Here is a 26,093-nt window from a genome sequence, read left to right on the forward strand (position 1 = left end):
TCCGATATTGCTTCGCTATCACTTGATAAAACAGAGTCCATCTATCAAAATAATCATAATTTTTTTCCGATAAGCATGAGCGACTTTCTGAGGAAAGTATTAATATTCTTGTATTATTTCAGACGAAAATACGACAGCGCTGAGCACCTGGCGCGCCACAAGTGTACGGGGGCTGCCAGTGGAGACTGCCAGCGCTGCGCCCTTTGTGGTCAAGCCTTCCATACCAACAGGAGGCTGATGTTCCACAGGTAAGAAAATCTTTATTAAATACCCACTCGAGTGATTTTTATCATATTATGCCAATTTTGCTAAAACGTTTTGAGCAATCGCTTGTCATAATGTGCCAAATATATATAACTTAAAAATAAGGGATAAGCAGCAAAATCTATAGGTGGATTCATTGACTTTAAACAGCAAAATATTAAAATGGAAATATATGTAAGCAAATATATGTTCATATGTTTCCATATTAATATTTTGAGGAATGATATTAACCGTTAGAATGCTAAGCGTCGCAAAAGCGCTGCGATCGTTTGTATCGAAAATTGCGGCGCAGCGCAGATGCGCTGCGAGTTTCAGAGTGTTTTTGGTGCTCCGCGGGAGTGGACGTACGCCAACCTCGCGCGTAATTTGTAACGAGAGTGCATTCTTATACATTTAAAAATAACTTTTTTCCATTTTTTTATATTATTTAAAAAAAATAACTATGTCACGTTCTATTATTTTGAACGTTGATTCGATTCCTAGTGATTCTACGGGAGGTGAAACAACAGATACAAATAGTGACGATAGCAGTATTATAACGAATCGAAGAAAAATATTGAGGATTGAAAATGAGCCTTCTATCTCCTCTTCATCTTCAGAAACAGAAGAAACATCAAATTTTGCCAAAATTCCTCCGACAAAAGTGTTTTCTAAAGCAACAAATGATCAATTTCAATTTCAAAAAGAAATAAAATTTATAATAATTTATATTTTATGCTTATTTTTTCATATTCATATCAATAAACATTTTTTCTTTATAATGCAAAAAGAATTAAAAAAATTGATTGATATTTGTCTAAATTAGAGTGTTTTATTTGACACCATTATTTTTTCTTCTAAATTAATCAATATGTGTATAGCAATTTACATTTATTTTTGCAAAAATTGCTTAGCACTAAAACGGTTAATTAAATATGTATATATATACAACCAATCGCTCGAGTGGATATGCTGATGATGCAGTGCTAATTATAACAGTATCGAAGATCTACAGTTTCTCGTGTCTGGGATGAACAAAGTATGTACGCAGAATGATTTAGTGATGAATGGTGTTTGAAATAGAGAATATTAAAACCGTGCGCAATTTGATACGTGGTTGTAAATGATAAATACAAGGAGCCAGTGGTTGAGTTTGTGTATTTGGAAATTATGTTTTGGCTTATCAAAGATATAAAAGAGTAAAAAGAGAGTACTGAACGGTGCTAATAAAAAAATTGTCCGAAGAAGTGAAGCTCGCAGTTCACTCGATGATCACGAGCGGAACACCCGTTCACAGTTGATATTGGCTTCACAAGAATGGGTCGTTTCTTCGACTATTTAACCACCTAACAATGCTGCCAACCGGATGATGACGTAGTTCTTCTGTCTTGACACTGTGCAGACAGGGGCGCTCTTGTGAGGTGTTGCATAAAAAAAATATTTAAAAAAAACTATCAACCGCAGATGAAGTTTACTGGTAGGTACCAGATTAAGAGTCTCATTTCACTTAATCAGTAAGGGGCCGTTCAAGTATTACGTAAGCAGATTTATTAAAATTATTTACCCCCTCTTCCCCCTTGTCGCCAAAAGTAAGCAAAGTTCTTACCCCCCCCCCCTCCCATGCTTACGTAAAAATTGGTACCTATATGCATTTTTCTGTTAATGTATTCTGTTTTATAAACAATTCAACTTTGGCGAAAGAGGATCAACGGTAACACAAATATTAACTTGCTTTGATTTGCTTACAACACGTCAAATCGTCAATCGTACTGAAACGAAACAATAGATTGATGGAAGAAATTTTGACAAGTGAGTAGCGCGCGGTAATTCCTCCATTCGCTTCCAAGCGAGTACCTAAACGTATTAATTATTTGTGGGAATCCCCTAATATGTATTCGGTTTTCAAACATAGACAATGTGTGGGTTGCCAATGTGTAAAAAAAAATAACTACTGCTGAGCAGTGCTGACGTAATCACTATCTCGACCCCCCCACCCCTCATGTCATCAAAAATAAGCAAAGCAAAGACCCCTCTGCCCCCTATAGTGCTTACATAATACTTGAACGGCCCCTAATGGTATTTCACTATCTACCATTTCTGACAGACTACTGTCACAGATTACTCTCCGAGACTGACCGTCCCAGACTGACTCTCGATATTGGGGTATCTGCTGTTTTAAGTTAAAACTACAAGGAAACACATGTTGTATTGTTGTGCAAGTACATCCCAGATGCAATAAACAAGTCCGCATTGTAGATATTAAAACCAATCATGGTACGTTTCGTAGACCAGCCACTAAGATAGCAGTATTAAAGATACAACAGTCGCATTCTTTATCTATATATGGCAACTGGAAAAAGAAAGATAACTGAATGCTGTAGAAATGAGATCCCTGAGGTGTGTATGTGGTAATAAAAATGCGGAGATTCGGAAAGAATGCAAGGCTGATGTAAGTGTAATGTTAAGATTAATTAAGGGGGCAAGGTGATAGTTTGGCCATGTACAGCGGAAAAATGAAGAGTGTTAAGAGGTTAATGGTAGAAGAAGTTGAGGACTCCCGAGGAATAGATGACACGATCAAGTAAATCAAATACTTGAGTCTAGCTCGACATGTCAAGAGTCAGAAAAATACATTAAATTCATAGACATATGAATATTAGTAGACCTGCCCTAAGTGATTAAAAGCGTATTATCCCCACTCCCCATACCGGTTCCATTGGAGCCGGCTGGGCTCGCGTATGGCTTCCCGTGAATCTTGAGAATGTGACGTCATCATTCTTGTTCGAACTAGCGTCGAGCTATGGTCGAGGCATTTTATGAAATAACACGGCAAAATAGTGGCTTGTGACATGAAAACTTGTAAAAATAGATGTGAAAAAGAGAATAAACCCAATTGTCGTATTACATTCCATATGTAAGCATCATTTTAAGCTTATTCACGTCGTATAATATGAATCAGTTGTAGAAACATATACTATCACATCGAGCCAACATTGGTCAAATGTAGCGATTCTCAAGTGTGCGCATCGTTGTTACTGGGAAGTAAATTATGAACACTTATAAAAGTGTCTTAACTAAATACGTAAACAAAATATTCGACTCTGAAAATAGAAGAAATTTTTTTTTGCCGAATTTGGACTTCGCAAATTTGTTCATAACGTGGCGAGTAATTTGCGCTCCCATGTAAAAATGTCTATTCATTCAAAAGCAGATTTTACTTTTAAGAACTAAATGGTGATATTATAATGCGAGATGCCTATATACTGTCAGATTGATTTATTGACGAATCTGTCAGCTTTACCCCCTTCGTTCTTCAACAGTTGATTTTACCCCTCACCTTTAATTTCTAGTCTATATATTCATATGTCTGTGATTAAATTGAATTACTAGTAATTCTGTGAACAGTCCTCACTTTCAAAAAGTATGTTTTTAATTTTCTCTTATTTAGTGAATCAAACAAAAATTTCCTGTAAAATCGTAAGATTTGTAAGTATGTGGGTAGATACTTAAATACATACCTAATTAATTATAAACCATAAATATTTTATTTAACATTTTTTTAATTTCAAATAAGGAATTATTCAATTTGTCCAAAGAACCGTTGTGTCTCAATGACAACTCTTTTTTTTCAAACTTTCTTTTCACAGGCAGGTACAAATTTGTGCAACCATGCAAAGTCAATTATATATTTTTTATTTATTTCCAGGACCTTCAAAGTCAATTATATATTTTTTATTTATTTCCAGGACCTTCCACCAAGCCGAGCTGATCGCCATGGGTTTGAGTTGCGACCGCTGCGGAGAGAAGGACTTCCAGAACGAGGTGTCTCTTTACAACCACATCAATCAGAGTCACAACACCACCTTCTTCTGTCTCGAGCCGGGCTGCGGGAAAGACTTCCGTCTCAGGTGATCTAAAGCTAACTTTTTTGTTGTTGTTATTTATTTATTATTATAATTTGTTTTAACACCCCCTACATTTTTATATGGTTGACATTAGTGTCACAAGAGAATGAGATGTTTCTATGATTCAATCTTGTGTACAATGGCTCAGCTGTGGAACGATTTTCCTGCCTCTGTGTTTCCTCCCTCCTACAACATGGGTCTTGAAGAGACCCAGCATTTCTAAAGATGACATAGGTCTTGATAGAAATTATTTTCCTCAGGGCTTCCTGTGTGGAGTTACTGTAAAAAATTGAAAATCATTCCAAAGTTACGAGTACATAACCTTTGACAGTTTTTGAAAAACCCCTACTAACATCATTATAAGCAGAAAATGTTGCTTGTCTAATGATGGGAGATATGAACTAGATTGGTTAGCAGAGGAATTGAACCCATAACGCTATTATCAACTCTTAATATTACTGTAGCTACCTGCCTCAAGAAAGTTTGAAAAAAGAATTGTCATTAAGTGACATTAGTTTCTTCTGACAAATTGAATAATTCCTTATTTGAAATTAAAAAAAATGTTACAAAAAATATATTGTTTACTAGCCGTACCCCGCTACGCGTTACTGTGGTTCAGTCTGTCTGTGTAGATTGTAGATAAACAACTATAGTGCGTGTTGGTTTTACATCCAACAGATGGCACTGTTTTTTTTTAAAAAAGCATTTTATCCAACAGATTACGCTGTTTTTCAAAAAAGCATATTGTTACCTGTTGCAGGTCAAATATGTATATAACGTCATTTACATAAAAAGTTACGCATATTCGAATGAAACGTTGTGTCAAAATTTAAAAGCAATCGATGAAGAACTTTCGGAGACTGAAGATTTTGAATAAAGAACATCAACATTTTTATTTATATAGATAATTAAGTAGGCAGGTATTTAAGTACCTACTTACAAAACTTATTATTTCATTGGAAATTTTGTTTTTGAATTATTAAATGAGAATATTAGAAATATAAAAATATTAAAAAAAAAAAATGATACTTTTTTTTATGCAATATCTATTATTTACAAAACTATTAGTATAGCTCGTTAATTGCATCTTTTCTGCAAAACATCATTTTCTTATTTTGCGAACTCATTGCATTTTATTCAATTATTTAATTCATTTTGTCTTCCTTTTCAATAAAAGACTGACTATTGGATTCCAGATCATCACTCAAAAGTCACGGAAGAATTCATGGCAAGAAGAGGCATCATCGCTGCGACGTTTGCGGCAAACAGTTCTTCGATACACAAAACCTTAAGGAGCATAAAATTTCACATCTCAAGGTAACCTTTTTTTGATGGTGTTGTAGAATTTATGTGAAATCAACAAAGATAAGTTTTTTTCAGTTTTAATTAAGTATTTTCAGTGATGTGACTATATGTAATAGAAACGAGGTAGATGAACCTTTCTTAGTATGAAATCGTTCATGCAATTTCACCTCACCGATGACATTCACATTTACTACTGCAATTTTACAAACAGCGGTGCTATGTTTTTATTTCTAACACACATCAAAGACATATCTTTCATTGGCTTCGCCCCTTTCATAGTCCGTGCAGTTCAGTCCTAGCTTTGCAACAGTCGGCATGCTTCCATGCATTATATATATATCCCTTTGTTTCTGCAATTTGCGGATGTGATGCGGTGAGTGTTGTGATGTTTGTTTTGAAGGTTTGATGATTTGAATTTAATCATTTTGAATTGAGTTTGACATTTTGTCTGGTAAACTTGAAAGATATTTTAAAACAGGTCCCGAAAGTGTGTCTTGGGGTACTCTAGAAGTGGAATCAACCCGTTAGACTCCCATGTGAAAGGTTTTAAAAAATAATAATTATTGCTATTATAGTTCGGCCAGTTAGAATCGATGCGACGAACACAATGTGTAAGTGTGACATGCTTTTAGTTGTGTTTGTGTGGTGTATCTGTATTCACTTTCTGGAGCGATAACCTTTGCGAAGTGTTATTGAGAAACAGTTTTTGTCTTGCTTAATCCTACCTATTAATGAAAAATGGATAAGTGTATACGATCGTCGAATTTTAATATACGAATATTAAAATTTTAAATAATAAAACATTAAACATGATAATATTGTGATGTCACATGTGACCTCTCACTGGGATTAGTATATTAACGATCCGTAACAAAAAATTTCAGGTGAAGCCATTCCAGTGCCACATATGCCTGAAGTTTGTGAACCGCCGCAGTCGACTGCGCATGCATCTCCTGGCGCATGAGGCCCGGCCGGAGCTGAATGCTGTTCTGGCCTGCCGCTGCTGCAAGATGGCCTTCCGGACCACGTCAGATGCGGAGGTAAATTACCCACTGCAGCAGGTCGAGGATGCAAATGCTGGGTTATGTCTTTCTATTTTCCTGGTACAATTCCCTCCATCACACAATATTTAGTTTCGTTATCTGGAACTACATGTCCATTCAACATTTAATTCCTTAAAATAGTACTTGGTAATCAAGATTCAATGCTGCTGGAACCATGTGGCCAACATGATATTTACATAACCTGTCTTTTTAGATTCATCCATTATTCAGTTAGATAACCTGAATTTGAATAAGTGTTGAGGGCCTCTTAGAATTATGTTTCACAAATGTATTCATTTGAAAGGTTTTTTTCATTAACTTTTTTGGTTTCATGTTTCTCATTGTCTTTCGATATATCAAATGACAAATAGGTGATATGAGGCATTTAGCATGTTATATGTGTATATGCTATGAGAGTTAAACTTACTTAACCCCTCCGACTTTTCGCGAACTTGAAGCTAAGATGTCTTTACCGAAATGTCAATTTCACGAAAACGTTGTGTTATTACCGCCTCACAATCAAAGCTCTATAAATGAAACATTACTGAACGGAGCCGAATAGTAAAAACTGTTTTAGAAAGGTTACAAAATAGGCTTTCAAATTGTTGTATCATAAATAAATATTAACATTTGTAAATATTTAAATTTAGAATGGAAACATGAAAAAATTGTAAAAATGACTCACCTGTAATGTTTTATGTAAAAACGATACTAAAATCACGGATAATGTAAAAAAAAAACACTTATTTCATCGTACAAATGTACAATAAACAATTCTGTCACTTCACTTTTTGACCATTTCATACAAAATATATTTTTAAAAAAATAATTAAACTTGCGAGGCGGGTCGGCACGTCAAACGGCTTTCTTGGCGTCGTTTTACGATTTGGCGGGTAAAATTTGCTTCCACTGAGTAGGTCTTTTTACGGGTTTCTATGGATAACTTTGAATAGAGATGTGAAGCTTCATTCAATACGAATATTCTACTTTTTGTTTTAGGGATGTCACTAGAAGAATAACGGAGTTATGACGATTTTTGTGGAAACACACGCGTTGACGTGTAAACACGCTTATTGTACTTGACTGCTATCGTTATTTTATCGTGTATATCTGCTTACGTTGCTGACCGGTTAACATGTAATAATAATACAATATTTTTTATTTCTAGAATCACGTGAAAGAATCATCCATATGCCGGGAGAATATCGAACAGGATCAAGTCAGTGGGCTTGAGTTACTGGCAGAAGCAGAAAAACAGCAAATGGAAGAAGAAAGGCGTGACCAAGTGGAGATTGACCTTGAGAAATTGCTCGGGGAAGCTGTGGACGGTGATGTCATGACCCTACAGGAGGATAGTCAGGATTGCAGAACAATCGAAGAGGTGCTTAAAGATCATCAAGATTTGGCAGAAGAAAATAGTGGTCTGCATGAAGATCTCCATGAATTTCAACAGGAGATAGTTGAAGATTACCATAGTAAAGAAGATTACCATAGTGAAAGCATTATTGAAGATGGAATAGACACCGATGTAGACTTGAGTCAAGATGTTGATAAGGTTCTCGATGAAATCATGGAAGGAGCTACAAACAAAATGGAAAGAGAGGAAGTTGAATGCACCAAAGCAGAAGGTTTAGCAGGAAGTGATGGTGTTAATGCAACAATGGAAATAAGCATTGCAGAACCAGAAGTAGATGTGGCTCAATCTAAAATAGACATTGAAGCAGAGGGATTGGATTCAGAAGAAATTAAACTTGAAATGGGAGAAACGGATTTAGATATGGAAAAAACTGAATTAAGTTCGCAAGAGATCAAATTAGAAACGGAAAGAATGGAATTAGGTTCGCAAGAAACAAATTTAGATATGCAAGGAATGGAATTAGGTTCGCAAGAAACACAAATACAAATGGAAGAATCTGAAATAAATTTGCAAGAAACACAAATACATATTGATGGATCAGAATTAGGTTTGGAAGAAACCAAATCTGACATGGGAGGATCAGAATTAGGTTTGGAAGAAATACAATCTGATATGGGAGGATCAGACTTAAATTCACAAGAAATACATTCACACGCAGAAGGATCTGAATTTGCTTTGCAAGAAACAAAATCAGCATTAGGTTCGCAAGAAACACAATCACATATTGAAGGATCGGAATTGAGTTTGCAAAAAACGCCATTACATATGGAAGGATCGGAATTAGGTTTGCAAGAAACACCATCACATATCGAAAGATCGGAATTGGGTTTGCAAGAAACGCCATTACATATGGAAGGATCGGAATTAGGTTTGCAAGAAACACCAGCAGAAATGGAAAGATCAGAATTAGGTTTGCAAGAAACACAATTAAATTTGGGAGATAGTGATCTTAGTGTAGAACAGCAGTTGCAAGAAGCGGGGATTTTATTAAACCCAGGAGAAGAAGTTGGTGATGGTGGTCCCCAAGAATTAAATAACAAAGATGAACCACAAGCAACAATTGGAAATAATCACATAGAGCAATTGGACGGTGCTGATTATATTAATCATGAAAGTGGTACTGATTCAGAAAAAATTGAAGGTACTGAAGAAGAATTGCTGGAACAGCTGGAAGCAAGTCAGCATGCTATGGATATTCAAAAAAGTAATTTGGTCCACCAAACTGGTTCATGTGAAATGGACATACGCGAAACTGGTGAACCTGAATTAGTAGGCTCAGTTCAACAGAGTGAATCTATTTTAGAAGTTCCCAGTGAAGAAATAGGTCAAACGGTTGAACATGAGTTAGTTCATCAAAATGACACTCAAATGGTAGAATTACAAGTGTCTGCTGAATTACCAGATATTATTCAAATAAATGTGGCACATGATCAAGAAACAGCTGGACAAATTGAAGAAAATCAACAAACTGAAGAAATTTCTTCAAATTTTTTTGATATAGAAGACGCAGATGATCCGGGGGAAGTTGCAGAAGTAGTTGCTGTGAAGAAGACCAGCCAGGAATTGGAGGCAGAACTAACCCCACTGGGTAGGCTGTGCATAGAAGCAGTAAACATCAAGATGGTGTATCGTTGTGAGTTTTGTGAAAGGTAATATATATATATATGAGTTTTATATACTATATAGATAATAGAAACAAAGGGAGAAACATGCCGATTGTCACCGAGATACCTTTAACCTTTCCTTTACTGTGCTAAAAAAATCCACGCATTCCGGTTCTGTGTAGTCAATACACATCTCAAAATAAGCGATTTAATATAGGAAAAATATGAATATTCATAGCTTATCGATTATTTTTATTATATTTTATATCAAACGTGATAATAATTGCAATTTAATTGCTGAAAACATGAAAAAACCATTGGCAGATGCTAAAGAAACGTGCGAGGGGTCCACATCTAACGTCGGTTCGCTGGCGACTGGGTAGCGGCTGGCGGCTGGCAAAAACACAGCTGTGCGGTCGTAGGTATCGATGGTCTAAATCAAAATACTGTAATTTAAATTATTCAAAATATTGTAATGCAGACGTGTGGATGTCTCGTGTGGGAGCATAGTGAACTAAAGCGGGACATAAACAGCGTGTCATTTCCTCGCACACTCTTCGCGTATTATTATCACACGGTTGATTGTATTGGTGTATTTGTTCCCGATTTTTAATTGAATTTGAAAACTATGTAAAATATTATTTTTTAATTCAGTGCATAAATGTATAACGGAGTAATACCTAAAATCTGAACCCAGAATTTATTATATTTATAGAGTTATTAAAGTTATTAGAAGCAATGTGTAGTAAATACACACCACAGATAAGGAAAGATTAAACTGCACAGACCATCTATGTGGCTATGCAATGAAAGTTATGCATTTGGTGTGTAGGTAGAAACAAAGGCGGGATGCCGCTGTGCATGGATGTGTGCGAAACTTTTGTGCATGCAATGTGATGTAGCACATAATCAGAATTACAATTTGTATGAAAATCAATATGTTTTTTGTTTAAATACAAGACTTTTTCCAAGATTTCAACTTTCCTTTTTCCAAATATTTTTTCTCATTGATCAAAATATGGATCATACAATAAATGACATCTTGTCTTTTTAGTGATTTATTTTTGGGGTATTATGCCATGTTGTGCTACCCCTGCTTTAGGTAACGTTTCGAACAACATGTTATTACATTACCTGCCACACATCTGCCATGATGATGGACACTGTTATGCTGTCTGAAATGTTGGCTAAAGGAGGCAGTGCAACACGGCATAATACCCCAAAAATAAATCGTTATAATACTTTTGGCCGTGAAAATCTCAAATCATATTTGATACCTTGTCTTATATTTTTTTAACATTAATATCTTAGAGTTGAAAAAAGACACGCCCATAAGGACTCGCATTCTAGTATGTATCACTATTTTAGCCCTCGAAAATAAAATCTACTTTTGAATAAGTGGTCCTTTTTATAATGATGCGTGAATTGCTTGCTGCTTAATAACCAGAACTCCGAATCCCAAATCGAGTTACGGTGTTTAGTTTGATATTTTTACAAATGTTTGATAATTTACTCACCGCTGTAAACAGGCATGTGAAAGATAAGAATCTTAATCCTTCATCTTCCCCATCTCCTTCCCCATTCCCTTCATCCTCATAGCATACTCCAATTAGAGTTATCGTATAGTCAGTCCCGTTGGCTTCTCTTGTGCGATATGAAAATTATTTTAGCTTCATTCCCTCGATTGAAAGTATTATTTAGATTCATGTTTTACATTATGTATTTATTTTAGGGTGTTCTCCCAGAAGGAAGCATTGAACGAGCACCGTCTCATTCATCAGAATGTGAAGCTGCCGTACATCTGCAATGTCTGCAATGAAGCCTATTCCACCTACGCACGGTAACTTATTAACACATCTTTTGTAATGACTGTGCGACTGACGTCCAGTATGAAAGAGACGGCATGAGAGAATGTAAAGAATGGACTATAAAAAAATTTGAATGCTTGTCGGAAGCCTCTTCTTCATCACCTGTTACTCAAGATTGTACATTGCGCTAATTATAGTCTATTGACTAAGATTCTGCCATCGCAATTCATAGTATAAATCGAGGTCAAACAACGTTATCCATAATAAAAACATAAAATAATTTTAGGTCTTAACCCGTCGTATCCCGGAACCGCATATGTGAGTGCAGCACATTATCTACGAATTTAAAAAAAAAAAAAAAAAAAATTATGTGCGATTTTGACCCTTATGTATAAGGAATTTGTATGAAGAACAAGGTCACAATCGCTTGGGCTATTCTTGTTCTTTACGCAGCAAATACCGGAATGACTTCTAGCTTTTCAGATTTTTTACAAAGAATTTTTCTGTGGAATGCCAACGAAATATTTGCCGCGTTTTTAGTGTCAAAGTGTCTTCTTTCATTATTTTTGATATAAATTGATTGTGGAAATAATAGATTTGAGGTATCATCAGAAAGATAGTTTTATCTACATTATTTTGATGTAATTTTTATAATATTTCACCCAAGAAAAGTGATGAAAATTAACTTCGTAAGAAATGTCAACATTTTTACGTCATAATGAACAATTATATTTTTAGCATTATTTATTTACAGGTTTCTTGTACAAAATAATATTATTAGTAACAACAGTTGTATAAACTACCGAAATCTGGAAGAATTGTTATCATATACTTATTATAATGCGACACAAAAAAAATTTAAGTGGACACTTGACGTTTGATTTTGGAATTTGAGCTTTGGAAATTGAGCTAGGAATTTCCTGGTACACCACAGGTTAAAGTCAAATAATGTTATCTACTAAAAAAAATATACTAATAATTCGAATGCTTAAATTTAGTCAAACAACATTACCTAAAAATAATGCCAATACTATCAATTGGTATGTATTGCACCATATTAATTTATTGTGACTTTTATTGTAGTGTAACTTCCCATAAGACTACCCACGGCTTCTACCGGGCTAATGTTGAAGATGGCCCCCACGAAAGGAGCGCCAGCAAGATGAGCGGTTATGAAGAATTTCCCGTTGTTAAGCACTTCTTGTGTCAGGTGAGAATGTCCTTAATTAACTTAACTAACCATCGCCATTTTTCCCCACAGGGCAGAGAGGAACGAACGCCAACAACTTTGCCTTCGCACACGTATATTCTTTTAAATATTTAATATATTAATCACTCAGTTTTAACCACTTTTAGTGTTTAGATATAACTGACATACTTCGTGAACAATGCTCACTTCATCAGGGTTTACTTCAAACTAAATTACAAATATAGACTTACGACAGGTTGTTTTACAGAGTTCTGTGAAAGGTCTATTGAAATTCTTTTAATATTTCATCATGGGCCGGTTGTTTCACAGTACTTGGTTAATAACAGAATTAAATAACAGAACTTGAATTGGACTATAACATTATATCCTCTATCTTCGTTGAATGTCACAGCGGTGCTGCCAAGGTCTGGAATCCATGAGAGGATATTGTGTCAGCGCTCTATTAGCAGCAGACACATACCTGGACGGATGAAGAACCTCGTGCTGGCACTGTTTGTGGACGCGGTGCACTCTCTCGCTGCAGCAGCTGGTCCAGTTTCCTCACCACCTAGGATTCTTGCAGCAGATTCTCCATCTCCGTGTCACCTGTTTCTGTACTTCATTTTATTTAACTTAATTTCAATATCAATTTGTAAAATTTATATTTTTTTGTCACAAAAGCGGCGCTATAAAAATCATCCAATAAATAAATAAATAAATTAATATTATGAAATTTGATGTATTGTTCAAATTTGGTGAAACAACCCGTGGCTAAAGATATAGTGGGAGTGGGATGCAGTTGTAATTTGGTTTTACATAAATCCTGATGAGGTGAGCATTGCTCATGAAGCATGTCATTTATATGTATCTAAATAATAAAAGTGGTTAAGACTAAGTGAACTATTATTTTTGATTCAAATGGTGCCACAAAATAAGTTTGCTGTGTTTAAATAAACATATTCCTTTCTTCATTCACAATCATACTTACTGTTCTGTTATTCTGATTCTTGTCATGACCCGGGTCAAGTATTTAATTCACTTGGTTGTCTTTCTGTCGCATTTCTGACTTCTTCCTCCATTCACTTGAATATCATAATTAATTTACAAATTTCATTTCTAAAAGGATGGATCTTTGTTTGTTTGTTCCAGGTATGCAATAAGACCTTTCTTCACTGGACCTACTTGCAAGTGCACCGAAAAAACAAACATGCAGAAAGGGACCAAATTTTCAGCTGCAAGCTGTGCGGAGAACAGTTCCTAGAAAGGTAAACTGTTGATTATAAATAATTATAAGTAATGTCGCCTGAAATATCAATACAAATTGAAAATATCTCCCGAGTAAAAGTAAATGCCGCCAACGGGAATTGAACCCTGTTAATTATTTATTATCCTTTATGCTATGCATAAAACCTTGTCTTATAAACATTAGTTTATCATTAAAAAAATAATATTATGATTACGATTAAACTCTCTTTTTATCTCGTTTTAACACAGACATAGGAATTAATAGACGAGAAGATAATGGCGAGGGGTAAAATCAACTGTTGAAGAACGAAGGGGGTTAAGCTGACTGTGATTCGTCAATAAATCAATCTGACAGTAAATAGGCATCTCGCATTATAATATCACCATTTAGTTCTTAAAAGTAAAATCTGCTTTTGAATGAATAGACATTTTTACATGGGAGCGCAAATTACTCGCCACGTTATGAACTAATTTGCGAAGTCCAAATTCGGCAAAGTAAGGCAGCTTCTATTTTCAGAGTCGTAGTTAGTTTCAGAGTATTTAGTTAAGACACTTTTACAAATGTTTCATAATTTACTTACCCCAGTAAACAACGATGAGCACACTTGAGAATCGCTACATTGTGATGTGATAGTATATGTTTCTAAAACTGATCCATATAATACGGTGTGAATAAGCTTAAAATAAAGTAAAATAATGCTTACTTATGGAATGTAATACGACAATTGGGTTTATTCTCTTTTTCACATCTATTTTTACAAGTTTTCATATCACAAGTCAACATTTTGCAGTGTTATTTCGTAAAATGAACCGATGATGCCTCGACCATAGTTCGCACAAGAATGATGACGTCACGTTTTCAAATTTCACTTGAGGCCATACGCGAGCACAGCCGGCTCCAATGGAACCGGTATGGGGAGTGGGGATAATACGCTTTTAATCACTTAGGGCAGGTCTACTAATATTCATATGTCTATGCGTTTTAAAAAGAAAGTCAAATATTTCCAGGTTATGAATAATCGGACAATATTTGAAATTCTCCCACTACCATCATTAAAAGCGGAAGATATTGCTTGCGATATTGACTTAACCAGCTGAAGAGTTGAACCCGACCCATTTGTCAACTTAGCCACTGAACGGTCATCGACTCATCGGGTCATTGCACTTATCATAATATAATAATCGCCTAGCAAAATTAACTAGCCGTTGGAAATAACAGACTCCGAACCACGGCCGGTCGGACCATTTCGAGAATTTGTCTATGGAATTCTCTCACACAGTTGGGAAAAATAACCAAAATATTATATCTCAAAATTTACAAATCTGATCGCCTGAGGATCAAATTTATTTTCAACTTTTACAAACATTTCTTGATTGCTCTTGTATCTTGACAAACTAAAAATCTAGTTGCCAAGATACACCTTTTACTATACGTCATAATATTAATCACTGTATGTGTTAAACAGGTGAGCCTGTATAATTATTTTAAAAAAGCGAATTCAAACGACTGCCTTCAACAAGTAAACTGACAAAATGAATATGCAACATTTTTTATCCGCTTATATACCCCATCTAGCGGGGACAGATTTTTCCTCCCTTTTTCGGCCGGCAGGCAAATGTTGCTATCGCGCCGGCCGAATTAGATATAAGCAGCGAATTATAAGAAAATAAATCAGTAGAACTTTACCACTCGACAAGTCTTTATATTTACCTCAAGAAATTACTCCTGACCACCAGTTGCGTCACCTCGCCTAGTCTCTGCTCCAAACCTTCTGGTGCTTACCTCTTTAAGAACAGCCGGCCCTGTTAGGCGACCGCAAAGTGCCAGAAGCGAGCAGGGGCGAAGCACATCCAGTGCCCACCAACTACCGAACCCTGGGTGTAGGAGGCAAAATTTTACCAACTACTATCATCATCATCATTGTGAAGGAGCGTTCTCGTCGGTTGAAGAAACACATCGATGTTGACGAAAATTTGCCTCAACAGTTTGATGTATTTGATAATATCAGTAACCGCAAACATCAACGTTGTTTCCAACGGTTATATTTTTTGAATGATCGTCCAGTGATAATTTATCCAAATAACGCCCAGTGCTAATTTATTCAAACATATTTTTTTCTTCTTATTCCAGTTGGATGCTAAACCACCACAGGAGAAAGGTCCACATTGAAGTCGTGAATCTACAAAAAAAAACTGCTTCTAAGTAAGTTGTGTAATGGGGGTCGGTATTATGATGTCTAGATAAGATTGCCAAAAGATGGAAATCTCTAAACAGCGCAATCTGCCATAATAAAATATACTAAAATCAGCCTGATAAAACATTATCAGGAACAATAATTATTAGTGTCTGAAGATGTAGCATGTAATACTATAGTAGTCGCACAATGCGTGTGAATCAATTTTTTGGACTGCAATCAATATGTTTTGGTATACTTTCGAGTTGACACAACTATTTGGGAAGCGGGTTAACATTAATAATATTAATACACTCCGCGGATCACTTAAAGATGGATACTGCACTACTCGTCTTAATATAGTACATATAAACCTTATTAGATTTCTTAGCAGACTCGATATTTGCTATCTTGCACAGATTGTAAATGAGGGTTACTTTGAAGACTCCTTTAGATTTGAACACCACTGTTACCAATATTGACTGTAATTCCAGCAGCTTCTATAAGTGCGCTGACTGCGGGGAGAACTTCAGCCTGAGGAAGGATCTGGCCAAGCACAGGGACACCGAGCACGATGACGGCTCCCTGTTGGTGATGAAGAGCAAACCAGGTTTGTGGATCCCTCTAAAGGCCAGTTGTTTCATAGAACATAAACAATTCATCAAATTTCAAAGTTAACTTCTATTATTGTTCTTTATGCTCATAAGTTAAATTTACGACTTATGTAAGTAAAATTTTAACTTATGCAAGTGCTCACAGCGACCGATACACTTGTAATTTACGGTAAGATGGCTTCCTGTCAACAACGAGTTGCTGCTGTCATAATTTACGCAATTTTCTTAATAAAAACGAAAAGGCCCAAAGAAAGTTTTGGAAAAAAAGTTGGCGCTTTCTACTTATATTGTTTTAGAATTTTTTTAAAAGTTACTTAGTGTATTTTTCGTAAGTCTGAATAAGTGTCTTTAACCACTTAATACTCGTTTTTTTTTTTAACAAAAATGAAACTAAAAACATCAGGTTATTTAATTTTTTATAAAGAGATAACATAATTTAAAATTGACCAGTTCAAAAAAAAAACAAAACAGAAGCAATAAAAATTGTAAAAAAACTTAACCATATTCAAAAAGATAAAACAAGACTAACTATAATAAAAAAAAAAAAAAAAAAAATCTGGCGAGCGCAGTTCGTTTGTTTATCTTGTATAACACAAACAAGTCAAAAGACGCGAGCAGTGTTCGGGTTGTCGCGATACGATACACGCGCCGTCCGCGAACACCGCTCGTTCATTAGCATTAAGTGGTTAATCAAAATACAATCTATGTGGTTTTCAAGTAAATACATACAGTAATGTAACTTGAAATATAAATATTTGTTGTTACTGCAGCATTTGAAGAAGATTTAAGCTTCTGGAATATTTAGTATTATTTTTTTTGTCTGTCTATAACTTTAAAAAAAATACACTTGTACTATTGCCGTTGTCGTGACATAACAAATATTAATTTAGAGAAATGAAACGTTTTCAGGTCCCTTTTCGTGCACCGAATGCGACAAAGTCTACCAAACTAAAGTTGGCCTTGAAGGACACATGCGGTAAGTTCACAAGAATTATTTGAGTTCATTAGTTGTTACGGGGTATTTGCTAGTTGTTAACTTTCGGTTACACTGGCAACCAAAATTTCAAAGTTGGCTCCTGTAAAATTTTTCATTTGCAAAATTGCATTTTGTTGTTCTAGAATTCACAATGGCGGTGTCTACCTATGTGACTTGTGCGGGAATGGATTTGCACACCGAGCCGGTCTCGAAACCCATCATAAGTGAGTAATCCCTTCATTTTTTAAATTTATTATTATTATGGTACATCTCACAAGAGCGCCCCTTTCTATTCAGTGTAAAAGTAGGAGAACCATTACGTCGCCACCTGATTGGGCAACTTTACAATCAGATGAAGAAGGAAAAGCAGATGAAGGAGGAAAAGCAGATGAAGGAGGAAAAGCAGATGAAGGAGGAAAAGCAGATGAAGGAGGAAAAGCAGATGCCTGTAGCTCATTCCACATGCGAGACGATTCACACAAAGTTGGATAAACAACCCGTTCTCGCGAAGCCGACAATAACTGTGAACGGGTGTTCCGCTTGTGTCCGTTGATTTTCGCGTTCGTGCACTGGTGCACATAGGATCAATGCCGCTAGCTTCTTCGAGCAGATTCTATTGAAATGCCTATAGAACACACTCAGCATGCATTGCTCTGCATAAGAGTTGGCAATCGGTCTGTTAACAACGGATTTTCAATCAGATGGACCGCCCTCCTTTGAACCACAGTGGGCATAATATGCACGTTGGGAGTGGAAATCAACAGTAACTGTTATTTAATAAATTAAGAAACATGCATTATGTATGATACCAATGTTCCGCCTTGATGGGACGAAGGCTCACCTACCTGAGGAGGTATATTGTGGAACCAGGAGACACCGTCAAACAACCAATGACTTCTGTGGTGAATTTATTAAGGGAATCTTATCTCAAAGGAATAAGGTTAATCTGGGCATAGCGGATCTATGGTTTGAGTGCTTGCGGAAGCTATATTGTCTCCGTATTTACAATAAATAATTCAAGAGTGAGAAAACTGAGCAGTATTGCGTTCCATACCCCGCCTACTTCTGTAAAGAAACAATAAGTTGGTTAATTGTTTATGTTAGGTTGTTCCAAACTTTCAAAGATAATGGTCATATTGTAAAGCTTGTCAGCTGCTTGCAATTTGTTGAAACCCTTAACATACCGAGAATCTGCATTTAACAGAACTGTTCCCAAATGTCGTAAATTCAAAATGGCGATGTTAGATGGTTATTTGATAGACATAAAATGGGACGATAGTTTGAAATACCCCAACAGTCATTATCTCTCAAAAGTTCAGCACTAATATCTTTCTTACATCATCATCACTTTAAATTAAATGTTAGTTTTTATTATTTTCTGCAGACGCGTTCATCTGCGCGAGCAGCCCCATTCCTGTGAGTTGTGCGGCCAGAGCTTCTTCTCCTCCGCAGAACTGTTTGGCCACCGGCGCTGCCACACGGGCGAAAAACCTTTTCCTTGCAACTTCTGCCCGATGTACTTCAGAACCAAAGGCAGGAGGAACGAGCACCATAGGTATACTTCTATCTCTAGTCTCTCCTGTGTCCTTTTCCTACTCTCCTATCTTCCTTTCCTAATCTAAGGGTGAACATAATGCTCACACAGGCTTAGAAACAGTGCACAACTTTATATACCTCGTCTATATGTGTCGATGAGGCTGTGAAACAGAAGTGAAAAGAAGGATTGATGATAGATGCCATAAGCAAATGCAAAAGATATGGGCTGACAGGGGCATTATAATAATTATAATAATAATATCTTTATTTAGGAAAGTTTACACATTACAACTATACATACATATTATGGTGTACATTGATTTGAAACTTTTATATTTAAGGTTATTAAATTAACAAAAATGAAGAACTATTAATACAAACATAATATTGTGAAGGTAAATAGAAATAAGGAAGGTAAATAGAATAAAGTATATATAATAGAATAAAGTATATAATAAATAAAGGAAGGTAAATAGAATAAAAGTACAGTTGTGATTTCTCAAATACCGCCTCACTAGACACCATTGTCAAGAGACTAGTCCAGTCGCTGATTTTCCTCTGATTTCATACGGTGTGGAAACTTGGACGCTTCTGGGAAAGGCAGCGAATGGATGCCCTCGAGTGCGGTGCTGGACAAAATGTTCAGGATTCTATGGACAGCTCTGTGCACTAATATGTCCATTCTCAAAGAGCTGACATCCGCAATAAGCTGTCAACTGTCTGCCTACAGCGTATCCTAAGATATTTTTAACACATTGCTCGCCGAACTGATAACTCAAAACCTGGAGAAACTCTTGGACCCTGGCAAAGCGAAAGACAGGAGAAGCAGAAACAGATGACCTGTGGTTTGGTTATATCTCCTCTTTCTATTCTTCCATCTCCCTCCCTCCTTGAAGAAATGCTTTTCTTATGCAATTTCTATCTCACACGTACAGTACTTCTGTTTGTCCCATGTCTTATCAGGCGCTATTATATTTTGCAGAGTCCATACGGGAGAGCGCCCCTATCCGTGCGACTTGTGCGGCCTGGCCTTCCGACGCTCGCACGCCATGAAGAACCACCGCCTGATCCACACGGGCGAGCGCCACCACTCGTGTCCACACTGCTCCAAGATGTTCCACGTCAGGTCCAACCTTAACAGCCACATTAAACAGAAGGTGAGTCAAATGGCACAGGCAAGCAATGACTACTTAAAAACACCCCGTATTATGATAGTCTCCGGGGGCGAGTTGGAGGAAGTGGGGTGCTGAATTTGTCCAGATAGTCAACGGCATCAGGAGTCTTTGATTGATTCGGCACAGATATGCCTTTAGGAAACTGGTGAGGGGGACATTCTTCAATTGGTCTTGCAGGTTTATTATACAAAAGACAACTATCATCAATCCATTATTTAACTAACTAACCATCAGTTAGGGGTAGGCAGAGAGGACTGACCGCCAAATAGCTCAGTCTTAGCGCACACTCCTAGCCTTATTCACATTCTTATATCGTCTCATACGTACTCTTCTGTTATTCTGACTTGACATGGCCCGACTCAAGTATCTGGTTCACTTGATTGTGCCATGTCTTCCTCATTTCCTTCTTCTACTTCTTCTACCATTCACATTTATGTATTATTTACCTGATTTATAATTGTCTTTTGTTTTTGGTTTGTCTTTTCCCCAGCATTCCGGTCAATTCCTAGTCCTCGAAGTCGAAGGCGGAACGGAAGTGCGCGCAGCCCTCGAGGAATCCCTCCAGATCCTCGCCTCCTCGGAAATCATCCAGCAGCACATCAAACCCGAAGTAAGCTACAGCGGGGAGGAAGACGATGAAGATGAAGACGACGAAGGTGCTGCGGCACACTGGACCGCCAAGGGAGTGGGGCGAGACTCGGACGGAGAGGGAGAGAGGGGAGATACCATCATGGAGGAAGATGTCGCGGAGATGGAGAGGGTAGACGAGGAGATGCAGGTTGTAGTGGAAGATGATGGGGTACACTACCAGGTAGAAAGGGTGGGGGATGAAGGAGGGCAAGTGCAGTACGCCGTGAAGTATGTGGAAGAAGAAGTTGCTTTCGCCTACCAATAGAAGACTATTACGACATCATCGTGTACGACTGATAATTAATCAAATATATATTTCAATGTAAATATTGGCCAAATCTAGGAGTGTATTTTTATGGAAGGTGTTAGATATGATGCTTGAATTATTGCAATTTGTTCAGATCAAGTTTTATTCACTGTAGGCGATGTAAACTAATATAACATTAGATTTTTCAATATACGCCGATATCCAGTAAGAATTCTTCATGAATAAATTTGCCTTTGAATTCTTAATATGACTAAAATTACCTGATTTTATTTTCTGTTTCGACGCGTTAATTAACTATAATTGTCAAAAACATGGTTGAACGCGTTAATCGACTGATGTATCCTAAAGTTAATTAACTATAATTGTCAAAAACATGGTTGAACGCGTTAATCGACTGATGTATCCTAAAACATCTCCGCAGTTCGTGAATGAGCTTTTAATAGTGTGTAATTGGTCTTGCATAAGGGATGAGAAAAGGGAAGGGAAGAACTTTTAGTTTTGTTTAACGCGCTCATAGGGTTTACGCCTAACTTTTGTGGCAAAGACACATATTTTGACATTCTATGCATATATTATAACCACATAAATAATAGAGTTTTAATTTCTCAACATTTCTAAATTATTTCAAATAAATGTACATACTACAGACCAAAAAAGATATAGACACGCCCTAACGCAAAATCAATCGGTTATCATTTCGACGAGCTGGAGGTAAATCACGTGATAATCATTTTGGCATCAAAATTTTTTAAATAATTCATGGTATCAATTATATTCTGACTGCCATCAGAAGCTCATTGAACTGCGCAGAAAAGTGTAGTCGCTAAAGCAAGATAAAGGTTTACAGCGCAGTGCTTTGTGAGACCTTTCTGCGATGGGTCTGAATATTCGTTTTTAACCAAATCGTCTTATATACTATCAAATCGGGTTGCGTAGCGCTGTAAAAATGAATGATGTGAGTAAATGAGGAACTGCAGTCCATTGTATTTTTTTTTTAATCAATAATACCTTCTAACTTAAATACCTGTACATTTTTTTAATTGTTAAAATAATTTTCAAAGTTTTATTTTAACGGGTCTCCAAAACGTGTCATCACCGATGACCAGTCTCGAAAAGTCTACTTTTTTTCTTTATTTTGTATGGGAGTCGAGGCATTTTTTCCTTCCCTTCCTTTCAGGCTAATTTGTACGTTTTTGGGAACAACTCGCATTGTCTCACAGAAATCATTGTCGCCCTTACTGTTGTGGTAGAAAGAGAAAACACCACGCTATTTAATAAAATCTTTATTTTTATTAAAACCACAGATGAATTCAAATGTACATCTTTATGAAACCAAAGATACCGACCGTAATTTGAAAAAAACCTACGAGACTTTGTGATTTATTTATTAATATTTTTACATGAAATGACAAAAATGTGAGGTGACGATAACGTTTGTAATACATTTGTCTAATAAAATAAGTATGTTTTTAAATATTTTTTTATCAGTAATTATAGTTACAAAAAAGTAAAGTTAGCCATTATTTTTTATTTTTATGTTTACATTAAAAATTCAAAAAATAACAAATTCGTTTGTTCAAAATCTTAATTCTACGAAAGTTCTTCACGGATTTCTTTGAGATTTTGACACATCGTTGCATTTAAATACACACGTGTTTTTATATACCTATATAGATATGTAGATATATACAGTAGAACCCCGTTAATTCGAACCCCGATAATTCGAAAAAACGCGTAATTCGAAATTTTCGCAAAAAAAATTTCCGCTGAAAAATTTTTTCATACAATTTTTTTTTTAATTCGAAATTCGTTAATTCGTAATTCGAAATTTATTTTTGTCCGCGCACGAAAATTTGTTCGTGTAATTCGAAAAAAATTGATTTTTGTGAAAATAAATCATAATATTTCGTAAATCTGAATCTAAAAGTCAGCCGTCGCGGTAAAACGCCGAAAAATGTATTTTTACGTGGTTATACATCGTCCTAATTAGTATTATTATTTTGTAAATCTGAATCGATTTACGCTGGAATGTCGTTTTTTTCAAATTTATTTCGAATATCCGAGTTTAAAGGGCCGAGAAAATACATTTTACGCGGATATATGTCGTAGTTTTACGAGTTTACGCCAAATATCTGCATTTAAAGGGTCGGCCGCGATGAAACTCGGCCGCGTAATTTCGATTTACGCGTAAATATATCGTATTTCATCACCGCGACGGAAATCGGACTAAAATTTCAATTTACGCGGAAATATATCGTATTTTTACTAACTTTACTTCGAATATCCGAGTTGAAAAAATACGGCGCGACGGAAATCGGCCGAAAAATTTCGATCCATGCCGAAATATGATATATTTTTACGAATTTACTTCAAAAAAGGCCGGCCGCAAAGAAAAACTGCCGACAAAATTCGATTTACGCGGAAATATATCATATTTTTACGAATTTATTTCGAATATCTGAATTTGAAGAGCCGGCCGCGACGGAATACGGCCGCGAATTCTCGATTTAGGCGGAAATATATCGTATTTTTACGAATTCAAATTCAGATATTTGAAATAAAGGGCCGGCCGCGACAGAAAATTACCGCGAACTCTAGATTTACGCGGAAATATATCGTATTTTTACGAATATCTCAATTTAAAGGGTAGGCCGCGACCGAAATCGGCAGTGAAATCTCGATTTACGCGTAAATATATAGCATTTTTATGAATTTATTTCGAATATCTGAATTTGAAGAGCCGGCCGCGACGGAATACGGCTGCGAATCCTCGTTTTACGCGGAAATATATCGTATTTTTACGATTTCAAATTCAGATATTTGAAATAAAGGGCCGGCCGCGACGGAAAATTACCGCGAAATCTCGATTTAAGCGGAAATATATCGTATTTTTACGAATATCTCAATTTAAAGGGTAGGCCGCGACCGAAATCGGCAGCAAAATCTCGATTTACGCGTAAATATAAATATATAGCATTTTTACGAATTTATTGCGAATATCTGAATTTAAAGGGCTACGATAATCGACCGCGAAAATAAAGAAATAATTGGTATTAATACGAATTTACAACTAAAATACCACCCGGATTTGAAGAGGCGGCCAAGAAAATCGATTTTCAGCGTATTTTTTTTTTTTTTTTTTCATAAAATTTCGAATTACGTGGGAATTCGTTAATTCGAAATTTGATTTTTGATGTCCGCTGGATTTCGAATTAACGAGGTTCTACTGTATATATATATGTCACCTGTGGCAAGTAAAAACGGGCTTTTTTAAAAAACAGCGCCATCTGTTGGACAATTTTTTTTGTTTGTAAAACAGCACCATCTGTTAGACGTAAAAGCAATATGCGCTATTGTTTCTCTGTCTGCACAGACAGACACATCAACGCGTGGTGGGGTACAGCTAGTTAGTAATAATAAAATTTGAAAGCGTATTTCATCACCTTTCAAAAACTGTTCGGTTTTCAGATACTTTCAGAAACATTCCAATTATTTGGATTTTATTAAAAAGCGGAAATACAGTATAACCCCTATTTTACGTTTTTTAAGGGACTGAAAAAAAAAACCTAATTGGAGGGAAAATGTAAAAGGGGGGTTTGAAAAAAAAGAACATTTAAAGTTTGTTTCTAAAAAAAATAACGTTTTATTAAAAACAACATTCAATTTTATTTATTTTTTATTAAAAAAATCTTGTATATTAGTTTGTTGCATTTTTGTTTTTTTGTTATGTAATTCTCTTTCAAGACTATATATTATAAAGATTTTAAATAGTCATCTTGAATATCAGCACAGCTTGTAAAGTAGGTTTTTAAACCCTCGATGAACCTCATTGCTTCTTCTTTTGTTGGAATATCACCCTCTTCTTCATCAGACAGTTCTTCAGCAGACAAGTCTGCTGGTGTTAAATGAGTGTCGAGAATTTTCCTTTTCTCTTGCACTGACAAAGCTTTCCTTTGGTTAGACATTACGTGTTTGAAAAAATGAGGACGTAAAAATGAATAATATCGAACCGAAAGCAATATTAAATAATAAACCGCGAACTAGTAGCTTGTAAGACTGATGACAGAATAATTCCAGAATTGACAGAATTGACCGGTCAGTGGTTGAGTGGGCATAGCGCTTGGGTCTCACCCGAGCGTCGCGTGTTCGATTCCTCGGCTGGCTAAGTCCCCCATCACAACACAAGCAACATTTTCGGCTTTCTGTGGTGGTAGTAGGAGATTTTCAAACATTGTTGGGTTATTCGTAACCTGGGAATGTTTGTCTTTCTTTTAAAAAAAAAAAAAAAAAATTCAAAACACATTACACAATACCAAAAGAAATGATGGCGACCAATGGACCAATCACCTTATTGTGCGCCAAACTCGGGCCAATCACAGCGTCGCTCGCCAACCAATCACCGTACGCCTTTTAAAAACACGGAGTTTTCCCTCCAATCATATTGTTTTGCGCCAAACTCGGGCCAATCACAGCGTCGCTCTACGACCAATCACCGTACGCCTTTTAAAACCACGGAGTATTCCCTCCAATCATCTTACGCTGTTCGAATGTCACGACCCAATCATTGTCAAGCGCGCGTAACTCGCATATTTTGAATATTTCCAACGTAAATCGCGGGAAAAAAAAACGTAAATGCGGGTATTAGATGTACTGAAATACATCGGGACTGAAAAAATTACACGCAATTGCCGGGAAAACGTGAATTCCGGGCACGTAAAAACGAGGTTATACTGTACTCCTTCTGACGGAATATGCCTGAGGTCTGAGAAGTTAAGATTACCCACTTTTATCATCGAAGAACACTAGGTAAATGTTAGCATCTCATCGCTAATGTTATCGCAACTGATAAACAATTTACCGTTGTTTAAAAACCGGCATTAAAATATTTTCATCAGCAATGTGAATGTAGACTAGAGTTGTCAATGCGTATGTTCTAAAATACTCACAGGTGATGAAGGGAT

General features: G+C 36.2%; 1 protein-coding gene across 3 annotated transcripts in view; it reads left to right on the plus strand.

Moving 5' to 3' along the window:
* LOC149410684 (uncharacterized) overlaps positions 1-22,783 on the plus strand; it is a 55,663-nt gene extending 32,880 nt beyond the window's left edge. For 2 of the 3 annotated variants that reach the window (XM_089648231.1, XM_089648230.1), the window contains exons 7-21: positions 123-248; positions 3,990-4,151; positions 5,345-5,465; positions 6,338-6,493; positions 7,665-9,562; positions 11,250-11,357; positions 12,409-12,535; positions 13,664-13,779; positions 15,891-15,962; positions 16,428-16,543; positions 17,457-17,523; positions 17,667-17,747; positions 18,908-19,078; positions 20,042-20,216; positions 20,725-22,783. In XM_089648231.1, coding sequence (XP_089504357.1) covers positions 123-248; positions 3,990-4,151; positions 5,345-5,465; positions 6,338-6,493; positions 7,665-9,562; positions 11,250-11,357; positions 12,409-12,535; positions 13,664-13,779; positions 15,891-15,962; positions 16,428-16,543; positions 17,457-17,523; positions 17,667-17,747; positions 18,908-19,078; positions 20,042-20,216; positions 20,725-21,129 — 3,901 coding nt within the window. In that variant the 3' untranslated portion in view covers positions 21,130-22,783. The remainder of the gene's footprint in view (positions 1-122; positions 249-3,989; positions 4,152-5,344; positions 5,466-6,337; positions 6,494-7,664; positions 9,563-11,249; positions 11,358-12,408; positions 12,536-13,663; positions 13,780-15,890; positions 15,963-16,427; positions 16,544-17,456; positions 17,524-17,666; positions 17,748-18,907; positions 19,079-20,041; positions 20,217-20,724) is intronic. The other variant, XM_089648232.1, reaches the window with a different exon arrangement.
* Positions 22,784-26,093: the final 3,310 nt, after the last annotated feature.

This window comes from Hesperophylax consimilis, chromosome 27 (genome assembly GCF_061612785.1).
Source record: "Hesperophylax consimilis isolate HC1 chromosome 27, BYU_Hcon_1.0, whole genome shotgun sequence".
NCBI lineage: Eukaryota > Metazoa > Arthropoda > Insecta > Trichoptera > Limnephilidae > Hesperophylax > Hesperophylax consimilis.